At 43.3% G+C, this 19,758-nt stretch overlaps 1 protein-coding gene across 1 annotated transcript in view; it reads right to left on the bottom strand.

Moving 5' to 3' along the window:
• EXT2 (exostosin glycosyltransferase 2) overlaps window positions 1–19,758 on the bottom strand; it is a 124,474-nt gene extending 104,716 nt beyond the window's left edge. Inside the window, exons 1-4 of the mRNA XM_019746443.2 lie at window positions 19,602–19,758; window positions 9,409–9,974; window positions 8,362–8,451; window positions 3,981–4,097 (exon numbers count right to left, since the gene is read on the bottom strand). Of these exons, the coding sequence (XP_019602002.2) occupies window positions 3,981–4,097; window positions 8,362–8,451; window positions 9,409–9,944 (743 nt within the window). The 5' untranslated portion in view covers window positions 9,945–9,974; window positions 19,602–19,758. The remainder of the gene's footprint in view (window positions 1–3,980; window positions 4,098–8,361; window positions 8,452–9,408; window positions 9,975–19,601) is intronic.

Raw genomic sequence — 19,758 nt, 5'->3', positions numbered from 1 at the left:
TTCATATCTAGTGCTTCATAAATATGCCAAATTAAAATCCTAGGTACATGCCAAAAGCTTGTACCACCCAAAAGGGTACAAGCTGGGCTAACACAGATCATCCTTTCTCAATTATGGAAATCCGACCTCAAAGCCTGGCATTGAACTACATATCATTTTCTCCAGTTACAAATTCTCTATAAGAATTATTTTTGTATTTTCATCTTGATGATGAGCCAAAAAAAAAAAAAAATAGTATAGGCATATATTTTGCTCATATTTAATGAATACTATTAAAATTTTTCATTGTTCAAACTTGTATTGAGTGGACAAATGAGAAAAGAGGAAGACTTAAAATGTAAATCATGTAAAGCGAGGATAGTAAAATGCTAATGCCAGAATCTAAGTGATGGGACTACATCTGTTATAAAATTTTTTGAAACTCTAAAATTAACATTTTATTAAGAACGCAACTGTAAAACTTTTTAAACTTTGTTGTCTGCTTTAAGATTTTCATTAATAAAATGTTGAGGGAAAATATGTATCATGCATCTGTACCAGATGAAGATAAATGATGACACAATACGCTATATAAAAGGAAGCTTCTGGTTGTCCAAATAATAAGAGGTAGGGAGAAGCACATCATCACCCAGCATGCAGCAGTATTGGCATGTTGAACCCCAAAAAACCATAATTAACTCCATATTCACCTGGAAAGAGAAAATTTAGTTTCAAAGAAAAAGCCCCAGCTATTATGTTATGTTAACCTGAATGTTATTAGTTTTGTAGATTTGTATTTAATGTGTAAATGTTCTAGTTTTATAGTTGTATAAGCAGATTTTAGATCATTTTTTATTTGTACTTATTCAAGTTGCATTATTAAAAAAGCAATTAAAGCTGAAATGAAAATAACTAAAATAAAAACAAACAAAAAAACAGAAAAACCTTGAAAAAGAAGAACAAAGTTGGAGGACTCACATTTACCAGTTTCAAAACTTCCTACAAAGCTACAGTAATCAAGACAGTGTGGTAGTAGCATAAGGACATACAGACCAATGGAACAGAACTGAGAGTTCAGAAATAAACCCACGTATGTACCTGTGGCCAGTTGATTTTCAACAATCACGCCGAGATCATTCAATGGGAATAGAATAGTCTTTTCAACAAGTATGGCCAAGACAACTGGATATCCACAAGTAAAAGAATGAAGTTGGACCCTTACCCCACACCATATCAAAAATTAACTCAAAATGGGTCAAAAAACAAAATGTAAGAGCTAAAACTATAAAATGCGTAGTAGAAAACACAGGTGTAAATCTTTAGGACCTTGGATTAGGAAATGTTTTCTTAAGTGTGACACCAAAAGTACAAGCAACCAAAGGAAAAATAAATTGGACTTCATTAAAATTAGAAATTTTTGTGCATCAAAAGATACTATCAAGAAAGTGAAAATACTACCTACAGCCTTAGAGAAAATATCTGCAAATCATCTATCTGATAATGGTCTAGTATATAAAATATGTTTAAAAATTCTCACAACTCAACAATAAAAATAAAAACCAATTTAAAAGTGGGAAATGATTTGAATAGACATTTCTCCAAAGAGGTTATGTAAATGACCAAGAAGCACATGAAAAGATACTCAACTTTAATAATTAAAGATATGCAAATAAAAACTACGAGATACCATCTCACATCCACTAAAATGGCTACAATAAAAAAGACAATAACACGTGTTGACAAGGATTTGGAGAAACTGAAACCCTCCATACATTGCTGGTGGGTAAAATGGTACAGCCATTTTGGAAAAAAATCTGGCAGTTCCTCAAAAAGTTAAACAGAGACTGACCACACGACTCAGCAATTCTACTCCTAGGTATATATCCGAGAGAATTAAAAACATGTTTACATAAAGACTTGTACACAAATGTTGATAGCATTACTCATAATTGCTAAAAAGTGGAAATAACCCAAATGTCTGTCAACTGATGAATGGGTAAACAAAACGTGGTATATCTATCTGGTGAGATATTATGCAGCCAAGAAAGGAAGAAGTACTGATTCCATGCTACGAGACAGCTAAACCTTGAAACTATTATACCAAGTGAAAGAAGACACAAAAGGTTACATATTATATGACTACATTTATATGAAATGTTCAGAATGGGCAAATCCATAGAGACAAAGTACACTAGTGGTTGTTGCTGGGGGCAGTAGGTATGAAGTTTGAGGGCAGGGATAGAGAGTGACAGCTAATAAGTACTAGGTTTATTCTGGGGGTGATGAAATATTCTGGAATTAGGTAGTAGTGATAACAACAGTTGTACAACTTTGTGAATATACTAAAAACCAGTGAATTGTATCAAATCAACACATTGTACACCTAAAACTTACACAATGTTATATGTCAATTATATCTCAATTTTTAAAAAACTCACTGAATGGTATATACTTTAAAAGTGTATTTTATTGTATATGAATTATGTGTCAATAATGAAATACATTAAGTCAGCTCTGGGAGTCCACTAACAGAAAAAAATTCAGAAAGCTGACCTAAGCAACAAGTTCATGAAAGATCCCATCTTCTCTTTGCATTTCTTTGCACTTGCCTAAGGGTAGAGGAAAAGATGTTTCGATCTCACCTGGGCTTTAGACACTGTCTAAGTAACACGTAATTTGCTATATCTAAAGCAAGATCAGAATTTGATCCTGGACCACATGGTAGGACACACACACACGGGACAGAAAAGTCTTCAGCTTGGAGAAGTTCTTACTTCTCTAACCCATAATGGCTTGTAAGAGGAAGTTTGGGCTGCTTTGAGAATGGTTCTAATGTTCTGTAAGCAAACTATTGCCTTGAGACTCATTTCTGAGACCAAACGCTATGTGGGGGCTTTTAATCCTCAGCCAGTATGACATTTCTAGGGTGGCAATATGCAAATCAGTCACCTTCACACACAAGCCCTTAGCACACATGTAAAGCATACTGTTACCGTCATCAGGTTTGTTTAAAGCTCACTGAGATTCTCACCGTGTATTAGCACAACTTTAAATAGATTATAGTAAGAAAGGGGAGACCCAAATGCCTCTTGCATCCATGCTGTCAGCTCTTTTCACTTACTCACTCACATATCAAAAATCGGAGCCAATTATGTGCCAGGCACAGAGGACATGGCAGTTAAAAAACAGAGCTGGCGCCAACTTCACGGCACTTACAAAATCCAAAGCAGAGAGGCTTTGAGCAACTCATCACAACAGGGCCTAATGAGTGGTGCAGAAGTGCAGGCTGCGATGGGAGCATAAAGCAGAAGGGTCATCCAGGGGCTAAGCAAGTGCCCTTCGAGTAAGAGGTATTCAAGTGGAAACCTGAAGAACAAGCCGGTCATTAGTCTGACGCAAATAAGGAAAAAGATTTCCAATCAGTAGAGAGTTTTGTAGCCCCGAAAAACAGAGAGAGTAAAGCTCATTCTAAGAACCACAAAAAAAAAAATAAAAATAAAAAATATATATATAAAGAAACAGCTAGAGATGGAGATAGTGGTCATGTGATAGGGGGTCTTGAAAGACATTTTGAGGAATCTGGGATTTATCCTTAAGGGCAATGTGAAGTCAGACTGGAGGGCAGTGAGACTAGAGGCCAGGAAACCAAATAGGCCATTTCAGCAACCCAAGGAGGGGATGACAGCAACCTGGTACAGGGTACGGGCAGAAGAGATGGAGGAGGAGACAGATCTAAGAAATATTCAGGCTGCAGCGTCAACAGGACTTATTCTTTTGATATTGACGTAAGGGAGTGAAAGGAGTTAAGGACACCATGTAGATCCCTGATTTGGAAAGCCTGGTGGAGAGCAGTGTCAATTTACTGAGCTAGAGGACACTGAAGGATGAACAGGATTGGGGTGGGTGGGAAAGCTGGCAGACTCAAGGACCCTGGCCTGTAATCGATGCTGATTGCTGTGATACCTGCCACGCTGGCCCTGGCTGTGCTGAATGCACCTTACCCCGGTCCTTTCTCTGGAAGGTCCACCTCAGCTGACAGCGGACTATACACAGGAATGCTGACATCGTAGCCTTGCCGGTAAGTCCATGTAGAAAAGCCACCACCAGCCAACAGAGCCCTGAAAGCAAAACATTTTGTCAAACAATGAGAAAGGCCTTCATTCTGATAGGCTCTGTGGAAAGGGATAGGAGTACAGTAAGTCAGTCCTCACATAACGCCGTGGGTAGGTTCTACGACTTGAAGCAAACAACATATAATAGACCCAGTTTTACTACAGGCTAACTGATGTAAAGAAGAGTTAAGTTCCTAGGCATCTCATTAATGTTATAAGGAAACCAAGTCGACAAAATGACATTATGTAACAAACGAAATGACATTATTCAAGAACCTGCTATGATTGAGTCTTAATATCAACAACAGCTATCACGGAGTCATTTTTCTACAGATGCTGTGCTGTTTTACATTCGCATCTTCTGGACTCCAGCTGCATTCTCTCCCTGAGTCACCAGCCTTCCTCTGGCGTACTAAGTAGTCTTCCCTTATTTTCCATTCTTTAAAATATATCACAGCCCAGAGGACACCCTCTGAATAGCCCTCCGCTACCTTTTTCAGACCCCATTCACCTCTCTCAAAAGTCATACCCTACTCTTCAATTCCTGCACAATAATAGGAGTAACAACAAGTCTGCACAGGAAGACTGGCGGGGGCAGTCACTTACCGACTCACTGACTAAAATCTCAGGAGACAGTGGGCACAGAAAGCAGTGGTGACAGCCATGCATCACAATCATGCTGCATATGCCCCAGCCTCCCTCCAATTGCTGCCCCAAGCAGTTCTCCCCACTGTCACCCCAGAGCTACGTGTCATTCGTGTAGCCTCTACCAGCAATCACCATCCATTCCAGTTACTCAGTCTTATTAACCCAATTCCCTGCACAGGAAGCAGAATCCAGAACTGGACCTTCAGTGCTTCTCTTGCAGTTTCCATGTCCTAGCTTTTATTCTCCTTAAACAGAAAGCTGTTAACACACTGTTTTAATTGGATCCAGCAAGTAGTATAATGACACTTCATCAGAGAAAGGAAGCAGGTGTATATCACACCAACTTTTACTGCTATTCTGTCTTTGGGGCCCCAGCCCCATCTAAATCACTTACTGGGGCAGAGTTTTGCCAGTTCCACACACTGCACAGTCTGAGCCAAAATGTCTGAACCAAGAAACCACATTTTTTGCAGTATTGATTGCTACCAATCCCCTCCTTGCCCTGATGACAGCGTACATTCCCTTCTAACATGACCAGTTAAAGTTCAAAGATTTTCAAACCACCCCTGGAAATCCCAATCTGTTTGTTTAAGCTTTATGAAACCAAGAATTGGTTAGTGAGGTAATGTGCAGGCGAAAAATCTCTCCGGCTGCCAGTCTACTCTGTAAAACTTAATGACTATCCTTAGTACCAACACACGGTCTTATTTTTCCTGATTAGCATTGCACAATGAATCCATCCAACATGAGTTTGGGCAGGTTCCATGGCCATGATGGCAAGCAGACTGTACGGGCCCCCATGACCTATGTACAGAGAAGCAAACGTGAATCCAATACACAGGCAGTGGGCAGGCCAGGTAAGCCAGCGTAGTGAGTGATTAGGTAATTACACCCACAGCCTCAGAAGAGAGAGGTGTGCGTATGTGGTGAGAAAGGAAGCAGGTATATATCATACCAACTTTTACTGCTATTCTCTTCCCAGGGGGTAGGGTGGGGGTTATGCACTGGTAGTAGGAAAGCATGCAGTCTGAAGCATGTCGTATGTCACAGATCATACACATGCGATCTCCATTTGTGATCTCGGAAAGAGCCATGACTGCAATTAGTCAAACAGGCCTCACACAAGCCCTGCTATTGACAAGACTTCAACTTTAAGTGACATGCTTCAGACTGCATGCTTTCCTACTACCCAGGTATAACCCCCACCCTACCCCCTGGGAACATTCTGCCAGCGTTCCCCACAGCACTGTAATGAAGAAAATATTGTCAGCATCCTTTGCTCTACGGAACACGTGTTTTACATTGACTGAAAAGGGAATTTCTGAGAAGCACATTCTGTTTTCCCATTATGTGTCCGCAAATCAGAGATCAGTTCCCAAGGTGCAAGAGATTGGATAGAAATCTTGCATTTAAAAAAGTATTACTATGATGATCAGATTCATGCCAGGCTAAGTGTTATATCACTCAACGTGTCCTGTAGCATTTTTAGCACTTTCCAAGACTTCCTGACTCTAGGTCATCTCCTGTCACTGAAGCCTCCCCGCGGCCTCCTTACCCCACAGTCACTAGTCGGGGTCTTTGCTCAGATGTTCTCACAGCTCAGTGTGTTTAGGAGTATTCACAGTGCCTGAACACACTTCATCTGCAGGTTTATCCTTTGCTTTCTTTTATACTATGCGTGCACTAAGGCCTGCAAATTCCTCTAATATAAAGCTTCAGGTTTTGGGGGGGAAAAACTGACCAATTTCACCAATTTGATTGGTCATATTTATTTACTGAAGCCAATAAACTGTATAAAAATATCTATGAGACAGGTAAATGTGAACAACGGTTAGATGTTTGGTGACTATCAGGTGACAGACCTGGAGCCAGCTTCACTGCACTTACAAAATGCAAAATCCAAAGCAGAGAGGCTCTTGCCTCCTCTGAATCCAGGAGCAAGGACAAACAATAGGAAAAATTAACAAACAAAGCCATAATTTCTTACCCCAACCAGAAGACCACCTAGGTTTCAAAATGAAATTTCCCACATGCAAAGATAAAGCACTATCTGGTGATTCATTACGTGCTAAAAGATTGCCTCTAATCATTTACAAAAATACCTGCATAGGGAAAACAATTTCACCTCCCTGATCCTTAACACCTAGGAACTAGCAAGAACTTAAAAGTTTCCCCTGACCACTTGACACTTTCCTGCGGAGAAATGAAACCCCATTTAACATGTGCACTTGATAAAAATAAAATCCTTCTCCCATGCAGATACATATACCAAAATGTCAGCAAAAAGCAAAACGTCCCAAACAGAAATAAGCCCTTCTCAAAATAAACCCAGAACAGCAGGTGAAGACATTGCATTCCTAACAGCTCTTTTCCTTCCCGTCTCTATTCTCTAAAGTATTTTCCCCTTTCCCAGATCAACCAAATCCATAAAACAGTAGCCCACTCAGGAACACTGGGGCTGAGAGCCAAGTAAGGCTCACTTTGTGTTTAGCTGGTTTCTACAGAACCTGTGTGGCCTGACTGCCCTCTACCGTCCAGAATGGTTTCTACAACAAAGCTGAGGAGTGGTCGTGGTGTGTTCGTCTCTTCTAGCGATAGTTGGATTTCCAGATCAAAACACAACACTGACTCTAGATAAATCCTTAAAGCAAAGAGGGCTTAGGTCTACTCTTCTGGGAAAAAGAAGTACTAAGCATAGATTTTCATAAATGACATTAGCCTCTCACAAGTTGAGAACAGAGCTGGTCTCAGGCTGTTCGTCCACCTTTTTCAGTAACTGATTTTAAGAGTTAAACATCAACTGTAATAAAATTGGTTATAAATGAGTTCATATACAAACTTACAACAATCCTATACCTTCAGTATATTGCCCGGGACCCTTATCCTGGGCCCAAACTTTCTGCTCTCCTCAAAGCCTTGAACCCAGTACTAGGAGAGGGACCTTAAGTGGCACCTCATTCCCAAGCTTTCCAGGAAGCCTCCAGCCACAGTGGGTCAGTCAAAGTATAAAAAGGCTGAGACATATAGTAAGTGACTCAAAAGCATAATCATGCAAGCCTAGTCACCCCCATACCACATCTACCCATTTGGAAGGTTTTATTAGGAGAGAAGGAAAGAAAGGGGCAGGGTGAGAAAGAGAGAAAGAAAAAAGGAAGAAAGGCAAGAACCACACTGACTGAAACAACAGCGTGAATGCTAATCAGAAAGGCCTCGTTTGCTGCCTCCTGATCTTACACGCTCCGGGCATCACATTCACACATCCATCCCCTTCCCTCAGTAAGCTGTGGCTCTGCTTTTGGCAAAAGCCCCCAAATCCACAGACCACTGGCACAAGCCAATCATGAACCAGGCCTTAGGGGTAGGGCTGCTACACTCAGGACAGCATCACCCACATTGAGGAAAAGGTTTTGTAAGATGCTACGCTAGAACATGAGCTCCAATTGGTTCTCACAACAGATGTAAGCAGGTCTCAAATCACTGTATGTCTCGAGGAGGGAAATGCCCAGGCAATTTTTTATTTACAAAGAAACAATTCTGATTACACAGTAAGTCCCAGGAGGCTTAGGAATATGATTTCCCATAAACAGAAAGCCACCACAGTGAGAACCCCAAATACACCTACCTGTCTCTGGGGACATCCAGAGCTGTGTTATAATCTGGGGGGCCTCCAGGCAACATGTTGAACAGCAGGTGGTTTGTACCGCGATCCCATCTATTAAGAAATTGAACATGTAGAAAAATTCACAGGTTGACGATGAAGAAACAAAAAGAGTCAGTTATTGGATGACAAGTAGCAAGAATCCCCAACTTAAAACAGGGCCACTTCTCAGGCATGCAAAGTGAGTTCCCTGAAAACTCAGCAGCACATCGGGCACTAGCCCTGGCTCCACAAAAGGAAAAATGGGTGGATGTGTATGTACTTCAAACTTGCCCACCACAGAACTGCTTCCGGTAAGGAAAACCTGAAAACTCAATGTTCACTGTTTGGTTAAAGGAACAAAAAATAAATAAAACATAGAAGGCTGGTTAAATACATTATGGAACAAGGGCAAAATGAAATACTATACAAACCTTAAAATTATATAGTAAAAGAATGTGAAATTATTTGAAAATATATTCCAGATATATTAAGGGAAAAAGGCAGCAAGAGAGTATATACTGTGTGATCCCGTTCTTGACAAAAATGTATATACGTATATATGCATATGTACATATATACAAAAATGTATATATAGTGCATATATATTTTTATATAAAAATGACTTAAAAATAACATTAAAATAATGGTTATCTCTTAGAAGCAAGATTATGGAATGAGTCTTACACTCTTCTTTTCGTTTACCTGTATTTCAGACCCTTTTACAGAGAACACATACTATATGAGTAATAGGGAGGGGGGGGCGTAGTATTTAAATTTGAAAGGAAAAGTATGGGAAGAGGAGCCATCCCTAGTTTTTTAAACTCTAAGAAGTGGGGAGCCCACAGCAGCCGCACGTTGGCGGACTGGCTTTGACCGGTCAGGGCCAGCTGCGTACAGCACAGCCACATCCCGTCCCATGAGACAAGATACAGACGCTGGAAGCCAGCTCAAGAGGAAAGCAGGCCTCTCCCGCGCCTTCCCTTCAGTTCCCTGAAGGGCCCGGCTCCGCTCTGTCCAAGCAGGAGATACCTGGAGAGCTGGGCCAGCGCCTGCGCCGTCTCCTTAATGCGGAGCGTGTTCTGGTTCAGCACGTCGATGGACGGCACGAACAGGCAGGCGCGGGCGATGTCGTCGGTGTAGTAATCGCTGTCGGAGATGGCCGTGAGCAGTTCATTATACTCCCGGGAGATGGCGCTGCTCACCGGGACGCCACCGTCATCCACGTACTTTTTCAGCGAGTAGATATACACCTTGATTTTGTTCTTTGGGTTGAAGCCACAGCGGTAGACATCAAAGCACGTGTGCATTCTGCAACTGAGATCCCCGCGCTCGGGGATGGGGCTGTCGGCGGGCAGCCTGACCACAGGCACGTCGCGGACACTGCGCTTCTCCACACTCCAGTCGTTGGAGGACTCGATGGAATGGGGCCAGAACTGGAACATGCCAGTGGCAATGAGCCCCAGCAGGACAACGGAGAAGAGGGCGATGTAGTATATTCGGTGCTTGGTCTTCATTCTCGGGATGAGGGCAGGACCCCGGATATTGTACTTGACCGCCGCACACATAATGACACAGGCAGCCTCTTCCTCACACTCCTGCTTACCGGGCACAGAAACAAGAAAAAGGGAGCATGTAGGGTGGCAAATGACAGCTGAAGGAACTGTCTGACGTTTAATAAATCTATTTCTCTCCCTTAAGTATTTGATGAAGTAATGAAAAGGAACTGTTTATCCTTCTTTGTATATATGAACACAAGTATATGCTCTATCTTTAATATTTATACTGTTTATATACTACTTAATATAAATATTGATAATAAAAATATAACTATATCCTAGAAACATACATTCACGGAAAGCATGAGCTGGCACATGTATGGGGCATAGGAGGAGGGGCTCTGACCAAGGAAGAAAACAGAAATGGAATAGCTAAAGACAGTTGTTTCATTTTGTTTTTAAATACTTGCCAAACATAAACTGATGCTTCATCTGGACAAAGCGATGCTTGGTTATTCTAAATTGCCTTTTCATTCATTTATTCATTCAACCGCCTATTGAGCACCTACCATGTACTGCGAAGGAAACAAAGAAGTAAGCAAAGACCCTCCCTTAGACTAGAAACTTATATTCCAGTGAGAGATAAAACAAACAAAACTAATAAAATGCAAAATATAAAAATATCACTGGGAAAATATCAATAAAGTGGCAAGGGTATTAGAGAAGAAAAGATTGACCTTTAAAATTTAAATAAACATTGATGTTTTATATGAAGGTGATAGTTGACACATTTAGATGGAAGGAAGGAATGTGAAGAAAGGAATCAGGGAGGGAAGGAGGGAGGAAGACCAGTGTGGTGAATCAATTTCCCAAGACTGATGTCAACAATTCTTCTCATCAGTGAATGTACATACTTGTCCAATTAAAGGTGGAATCGATTTCCCTTCCTCCTGAATCTGGGCTAGACTGGTGGCCCGCTTAGACCAAGAAAATGTGTCAGCAGTGACATTCTAGGGCTTGCGAGCCCAGGCCTTAAGAGACCCTATAGCTGCTGCTTTTGTCCTCCTGAAACCCAGCTGCCACTCTCTAAGGAAGCGGAACTCCCAGTTGAAGGCAACCTCAGGGAGATCCCAATAGAAGTCATGTGACGCCGGCATGAACTATCCCACTAGGCTGCGCATGGGTTGTAGAATCTTGCTGCCTTTTTTTTTTTCTAATAATTTTTTTTTTCTTAAAGATTTTATTGGGGAAGGGGAACAGGACTTTATTGGGGAACAGTGTGCACTTCCAGGCCTTTTTTCCAAGTCAAGTTGTTGTCCTTTCAATCTTAGTTGTGGAGGGCACAGCTCAGCTCCAGGTCCAGTTGCTATTTCTAGTTGCAGGGGGCGCAGCCCACCATTCAGTCAAACTGGTGACCTTGTGGTTGAGAGGACGCACTCCAACCAACAACTGAGCAATCCGGGAGCTCAGGGGCAGCTCAGCTCAAGGTGCCGTGTTCAATCTTAGTTGCAGGGGGCACAGCCCGCCATCCCTTGCGGGACTCGAGGAGTTGAACTGGCAACCTTGTGGTTGAGAGCCCACTGGCCCATGTGGGAATCGAACTGGCAGCCTTCGGAGTTAGGAGCATGGAGCTCTAACCGTCTGAGCCACCAGGCCGGCCCCTTGCTGTTGTTTTTAAGCCAATAAGTTTTGGGTTGGTTTGTTACTCAGCTAAATGAAACAACCAATGAGGATCACTGATTGATACAATGAAAATTCTTAGTCCTCAATTGAAAATGCAGAGTTCCCCTGCAGCTCACAATGGAAGATCCATACCAAACAAACCTCCCCGATCTGATGCCAACCTTCCCCTTTGATTGCATCATATGTCACAGACTTAACCATGTTACTACAACAATCTACTGTGGCATTCAGCATGTCAAAGTCCCAGTCTACAAAATGGTCTCATTCTACTCACCAATCTTTCAGAAAAGCTACTGATATAAAGGGAAATAGCTGAAGAGCTCACAGACCATCTTAGGGTTTATCAACCATTTTTACTTTGGCTCAACAGAGCTCTCCCCGGTCACTGCCCACACTATAAAACTGCTTCCTGCTTCCCTCGCAAGGGATTGTTTAGGTAAATCACTCTCAGCTTTTTGGGTACAATGTGAACAGTCATGAATGATTTCCACTTGTATCTCTCTGAGATCATGAGTTGACACATAAGAAATCTGCTTGTTACAGACTAATTTATGAGAGTTCATAAACATTAAACCTAAAGATTAGCATCTTTGGGTACATACACCAGCCATTCAATACGTGCTAATTGATTCTATGACAGAAATTCAGGCATGAGAGCTACTTCCAGCCCCCACCCCCACCCAATAGCTTTCTTGCCACTTTCTGTGTCTCTTAGAACTCAAGACAAGAGGTCTCGGGACAAACGCATGGAAGGACTTGCACCCTCCACTTCTCCAAGTTAGAACTTCCCAGCAGGCACTTATGGTCTGTGTATGTCCTGCATCAGTGGTTCTCAAGCACCTAAAGGCTGAGAATCACCCAGAAAGCTTGTTAAAACAGAATCCTTAGCCCCAGCACTGGAGGTTTGTATTAATAGGTCTAAACTAGGGTCAAAGAATCTGTCATTCTAGCAAGCTCCTCAGATGTTTATTTTGTGCAACTAGGTTTAAAATCTTTACTAAAATTAGACAAACTACCTTTTAGTACAGTATCTTTCAAATTTTTCTTTTTTCAGCTAAAAGCTACGATAAGAAACATATTTTATATTGTGACCCAATACAGACACAGATGTGTGTGTGTGTGCATGTATGTATTTGAAAAAAAAGTTTCACAAAACAATGTTTAACCTTAGTATACAGTATTAGCCATAGAACATTTGGTGAACACTGTATTTTTCTATTCTGTTATTCTACTGCTTTTTTAAAAATTCTGGCCATAACCGACTAGATCAGTTATACCAATTGGTCAAAGTCTGAAAAATACTATCTGCATGCTAAAACTGGGATTAAGGGAAGAAAAATAGTACCATCCACATGAGCTTTATAAATTCTCATGAGTAGCCGATTAACTATAAAAAAGACATTATCACAAATAGAAGGAAATAAGTAATAAATAAAATAGAAATTGATTTAAAAGCAAAATGGAAAGACTCAACAAAGCTAAAAGTGTTTTGTTTGTTTTTTTTAACGATGAATAAAATTGACATTTGACATAATTCTGGTAAGATTAATCAAGTTAAAAAAAGGACAAATAAATATCTGGAATGGAGGGGAAAACATAACTCTAAATGCTGCATATGTTTAAAAGATAAGATACCAATGAACTTATGCCAATATATTTAAAAACTGAGATGAAATGGAAAAAATCTTTTAGAATATAACTCATCAAAACAGACTCAAGGAGGGGCCAGCCCTGTGGCTGAGGCAGTTGGAGCTCTGCGCTCCTAACTCCGAAGCCTACCGGTTCGATTACCACATGGGCCAGTGGGCTCTCAACCACAAGGTTGCTGGTTCGACTCCCGCAAGGGATGGTGGGCTGCGCGCCCTGAAAGAACAACTTGAAGCCGAACGGCACCCTCCACAACTAAGATTGAAAGGACAACTTGACTTGGAAAAAACAGTCCTGGAAGTACACACTGTTCCCCAATAAAGTCCTGTTGCCCTTCCCCAATAAAAAAAAAAAAAAATCTTAAAACAAATAAAGTCTCAAGGAGAAATAGCAAACCTGAATATTCAGTAACATTAAAGAAACTGAATCAAAAGTTTTTAAATCTTCCTATGAAGTCCAGACCCAGAAGATTTTCCAACATTAAACGTTCAAGAAACAATAATTCTAACTTTACACAAATTAGTCCAGAGTTCAGAAAACAGAGGGAACACTCCCCAGCTTATTTTAGGAGGCTAGTAGGACTGGTGGTTCTCAAAGTATGGTCTAGGGACTCCAGGGGGTCCCCACGACCGTTTCAAAGGGTCTGAACTGTTTTCATAATAATACTGACATTATTTTTTCAATTTCATTTTCCAGGGGCTACATGATGTCTGACATTGCAGAGAGTCAACGCAGAAGTGGATAGGAGAATCCAGCTGTCTTCTATTAAGCTTTTCCAAAAATAATGAAAACTATCAACTCACATATTCAAGATGCTCAATTCCAAGCAGAATATATACTAAGAAAACCCCACCTAGATAAATCAAAGTAACCACTAAAAAGAGAGCCAAAGAAAAACATTGAAAGCAGCCAGAGGAAAGAAAAACCTATCCAAGGTAGATTAAAAAGCTACATGTAACAGGCAAAACTACAAAATATTTAGAACACAATAGAGACTATCTATGACTCTGGGGCAGAGAATAATTTCTAAAACAATACAAAAAGTGCAAACCATAAAAAGATAAACTCAGGGTTACAATTGAAAACTTTTGTTCATCAAAAGATAGCATAAGGAAGTAAAAAGACAGTCTACAAACCTAAAGATATTTACAATACATAAAACCAATAAGGACTAGAAACCAGAATAAAGAACTCCTACAAAGCAAAAAACAAACAAAAAGTAGAAAACTGGACAAAAGACTTGCACAGAAATTTCACAGAAGAGGAAACAAAAATGGCACATGAACATTTGAAAAGCTGTTTAGTCTCATTTATGGTCAGGGAAAGTAAAGCCACAATGAGACACCTTCTACCCACCAGCGTGGGAAAACAGAAGAGTGCAACACCTCCGAGGGTCGGTGGGGACAGGGAGCCGCAGCAGCTCTCCCGTCAGGAGAAGGAGCTGGCTCCAGGGTCCCAGGTGGTCACCGGAAGGGCTGGAATGAGAGGAGGCGGATCCCGCGAGGTTGAGAGTCCTGGCATCATATTTTGCTTCCTACCTATCAGAGCTTGGGTCCCCGTCCTCACCCCTCCACAGATGAAGAACCAAAGACAAGGATGGGGGTGCAGGTCGTTTACTTACTTGGGAGGTGATCTCAGAAAGCTAGAGTGATGGAGCAAGAGAGAGACAGGGAAACAAGGGAAGGCCACGAAGCAATGAGTCAACCTGCGGCTGCTGTGGGCAACGGGGGCCCTTAGGGCTGCTAGGAACCCTCCGAAGAACCACGTAGACTATGTCTTGAACCTCAGAAGGATGAGAGGCTTGGGCAATTACTGCTGTCTGCTACTGCTTGAGGATTGCCTGGTACTGCCATCAGCTCAGACCCTTAGTCAACAGCCCTGAAAAGGTCAGGATATTAGCCCTTCCTTGATGTACACTTAGTTTGACAAAGCTGTGGTTCCCTTGGGGGGCGGGGGAGGGGGACATTTGTCCATACTTGCAGGATGTCACAAAGTCCTTCAAAGACATCCAGCCTCCTTCTCAATCCATGGGACATGGGTCTGAGAGCTCACAGTTGAAAACCAGGTGACAAACAGTGATTTTTCCGTTGCAGCAGCTGACATTAGCCTGCTTGCCAGCTCTTGTTTTTTTCTGGTTATATAAGGCAAGCAGCACCCTCGTTGGCCACCCGTCTGTCTATACTGCTCTTAGGAAGACCATGCTCCATTAGCATCACCGGGGGTTAAGACACACTGGTTGCAAGTTGGGTCTTGATGCCACTTGGGTATTGTGTCTACCTGGCCTCTGGTGGTTAGTGGCACCACCTGGCCTCTGCTATTTCAGAATCCTCTCATCCTCATAGATGCCTGGGAACCCAGTTCCATGGTCATATCTCCTAAAGTCAATCCTGGCCTACAGAGGACAGCCAACTGTGAGCTTCCCAAAGATGCCGGTCCCATCACGGGGCATTCCTATTACCAGAGAGAAGGGACTGTGCCCTCCCGGGAACTTGGACACGGAGTGCATCTCAGGCCTTAAGAAATGAATCCAAGTCAAATCTCTACTTCCAATCTCCTTCTGAGCTTTTCCTCAATACTCTGCCAAGGCAGCTCTGCCACCTCCGCCTCATTTAATGCTGGCCAGGGTTTCTCAACCTCAGCACTATCGACATTTTGGGCCAGATCATTCTTTTCCATGGGGAGGTGTTCTGTGCAATGTAGAAAGTTTAGTAGCATCCCTACTCAATAGAAGCAATCCTTAGTTGCAAGAACTAAAAATATATCCAGACATTGCCAAATATCCCCTGGGGAGGCACCATCGCCCCCAGTTGAGAACCAGTGGTACTGGCTATTGCCATGTCCAAGCTTTAAGAAGCCTGCCCAGCAGCTTATCAGCACTGGCTCTCCCTCTCCTTGCTAGGTCCTTAAATCCTGAATCATGAGAGAATGCCCCCAGCCAGCTTTCTAGTCCACCAGCACCCCCACTCCTGGTCTAACACGCTCACAATTCACTCCCACATGTGCTCCTCCAGTTTCAGCTGGTCCATAAGAATCAGGGCCTACCACTCTTTCAGTACAAAAGCTATTTCCCGTGCAGCAGGGACCATGCTTGCCTACTTAGGCAACGCTGAGATCTGAGGGGAGGAGACAGATTCTGAGGATAAGCAACATGTTGCAAGGCATCTGCCTCAAGTGAGGTCTCTGCAGAGCAGCCAGGCAAGGAGAAGCTGTTCTCCTCTATAGCAGAGAGGTGGAACCTTCGGTGGCCCAGAGGAGCTAAGGAATTACGGGAGTTCAAGGTCTCACTGCCCCCACCCAAATATCCCCATCGCAGGTCTCACGCCTGAACTTCAGCAGAAGCCACCGGTCAAGGCTGTGCATTCAGCTTCCTTTGCAGTTCTGCCAGAATTATGATGAAATTCTGGGCCTGGTTTTCAATGCAGTCTGCCCTCCAGCTACAGATGCTATCGCGGAGCCTTCAGTGTTTCACAGTGTGTCCTGAGTTGACATCTCTGTGAAGTGAGCCTGATCTGACCTCGAGGCTACTAAGGGACTAAGGAGAGCCAGCCCATTCCACCGTCCTTATCATTACCATTGGCCACATATTGGGCAAGTGCTGGAGCTACTGTACAGCCAATGCTGTCCCTTCTACCTGAATCTCATCCCAACCCACCACTGGTGAAGATGCTAGAGAGTACCAGGAGCTCTCAACACCTCACTTACCACCAGCAAAGGGGTCCCTGTTGCCCTCCGAAGATGAGTGATCCCATTCCCAGGGCTTGCTTTTTAGAGCTACTTCTAAGACCAACTGTCTCAGTTTATGTTCTGCCAAAGTAAGACAAAGTGACTTGCGTGCAAGTTTCTTGCAGAAGGTGTATCTGGAAAGCCGGAGTAAGGGAGTAAGGAGAGGATTCAGGGAAAAGCCATTAAAGTGCATTGCAGAGCTGGTTAACGTACACTAAGCTGGGCAAATAAATGGGGCTCAGTCCTGCTAGGGTCCCTCTGAAAAAATGCACCTCAGAATGGTCCCTTTGAAAGATACGGAGCCGTGACATTCATCCACAGAAGCCCATCCCCTACTATGGAGGGTTACCCCCAGAGATGGAAACGCACATTTCTGACGTATCCCTACACAGGCTAAGTGAGCGCCCACAAGTCTGTTCCAAATGGCTGAGAGGTATGGCGAGTGCTCGAGGTAGAATAAAAACAGTAAAAGAGATGAGGTGAAAAGCCTTAAATGAAAAAGAAAAGGAGGAGAAATGAAGAAAGAAGCCCCTTAGTAAGTGGTGCTTTAGAGACAGACAACCTTCGCTGTGAGCGTCCACATGCATTCCTTTTCCATACTTCATTACAGCTCTTACCATATTATATTAATTAGTTAAGTAATTGTAAGTCTGTTTCCTCTACTGGTTATGATTTCCTTGTAGTCAGAGTTTTTCATCTGTGCTCAGTATTCCCAGCATCTGACACCACGTCTAGAGCTCATTTCATAGCACCATAAATGTTTGTTGAATGAATGTGTCTAACCTTCCCAGTTCCATCAGTGCACACTCTGTTCAGGGTCCAAGTTTTGAGTTACATGGTGACGAACTCTGATAATTTTCTTTCTTGAATCAGTTTCCAAAGGGGGGAAATGGCTAAGTACTTACATAGACTGATTTTCTGTACCTCCCCCTAAACACCCTCCTCTCCCCTAGCAGAACTTCCCTGAAGAGGACAGACCAAAAGGAATCTCCTGCTAACGAATGTTGGTTCCATATACAACCATAACCTGGACCAAAACAAGAATTTTACAACCAAGCCCTACACACTTCAACCTCCTTGAAAGATATCAACCCTGTCCCTGTAAAACACTGGCATTATCTGGCTAGCTATCAAGTACTGAGTCACTGGAAAAATCTTTTAACCCCATTCTACTGTCAGGATGAGATGCATTTTCTGTTCCTGGAATTACTTAATCCTAAAATTTGCCTGAATAACCTTTCCTTGGTGCTATAGGCTATATCCAATCCACTTAGTCCAATGTTTTGAGTCACAATCTCTTATTTTAACCTTTTAACAAAAGCCCTCACAACTGAACCCCCAGGGCCACTGCTACACTAGAACTTAACCCAACTGTTCCTGAAAACAAAGGAACCAAATATTAGCAAAAGCAGGAAAAGCTGAAATTCATTTCCTTCCCTGATAGAGTTCTATATAATTAGTTATATTATGGCCAACCAGCCCTAAACATGGTTTCCAATAATAATAATTTAAAAAAAAACTGTGCCCCTTTTTTTGTGGGATTATACTATAATCAATACAATGCACATAACTAAGTAACGAATAGCTCAACTTTACTGAGGACTTACTATATGCCAGGATCAGTTTTAAGCACTTTGTGTTAATTTATTTAATCTTCCTAACAGTGCCTTGTGACAAGCTATTACTATCCTGATTTTAGAGACAGGGGAAAAGTGCAACAACCGCAAGACTAAGTAACTTGCCCAACAGCACACAACTAGAAATGCCAACTGCTAAGATTTGAAGGACGGCAGTCCGGCCCTGGAGCCTGGGCTCTTCACATGTGAAACTGCCTCCCCTGGTTACCTTTAAAAGCCAGGATTAGATAAACCTTTTTCACTCCTCAATTAGCAATGCCAGCATAACCTGACTGACGAAAAATCGAATCCGTTCATACCAGTATCTTGCAACCAGGAGGCTTAAGTCAGCGGAAGTGAGAAATGATGGAAACTGAATCATACATTGTATTACCGTGAACAGCCTGTGAGCTCTGAAATTTACAAACCAAGTGCAGTTTAACTCCTTAGAGCACGGGGCTGGCACAGAATTAACACTGACCCAAGCAATTACGAGTCTCAAAACTATACGTTGATCTGGTTGCCGCCACCAGTGGGAAAACTCCAAATGGCAAGACACGCAGGCTTTCCCACCTCTTTCAGAGCTGGGGGGGACACCGTGCACCAAATCCTACCCACGGCAGCCGGCACCGCCGGAGATGCCACAGGCCACCACAAAGCGCAGAGCACAAGTCCCCGCGGGAGGAAACAGATCCCTGTAGTTCGTGGGAAGGAGGTGGGAATGGTCACCGCGGAGGGTGGGGCCCGAGGGAAACGGAAGCTGCAGGGCCCCTGGAGAAACGCAAGGAGCGGACGGAGGACAGGCGTGGGCAGGGGAGACAGGTGGGAACCAAGTGCGGGGCAGGCCAGGTGCAGAAAAAGGCGGTGCGGAAATCAAAGCGCTCCAGACGCGGTCGATCGTCCTGAGCGGCCCCCGCGGGGCTGCGGGGCGCCTCTCGCAGCCCTCGGGCCTCCAACCCGCCCGCTCCTCTCCGGCAGCCGGGCCCCGACTCCGCCGCGGCCCGGGGAGGTCCGAGCCCCACCTCGGCGACCGCCGGCCCTTCCGCGCCGCGCTTACCTCGGCCACGGCTGCCTCCCGCTCGGCCCCGCGCTCGGTCACCGGTTCATGCCGCAGGGCACCGGCCACCGCCGCCCGGCTGGGGCTGCACGAACGAGGGGAGAGGGCGGCGCCGGCGATCCGGCGGCTCGGAGTCTGACACCGAGCGCACTGCGCA

Source organism: Rhinolophus sinicus, linkage group LG06, assembly GCF_036562045.2.
Source record: "Rhinolophus sinicus isolate RSC01 linkage group LG06, ASM3656204v1, whole genome shotgun sequence".
NCBI classification, from domain to species: domain Eukaryota; kingdom Metazoa; phylum Chordata; class Mammalia; order Chiroptera; family Rhinolophidae; genus Rhinolophus; species Rhinolophus sinicus.
This window is presented reverse-complemented; position numbering and strand designations above follow the sequence as displayed.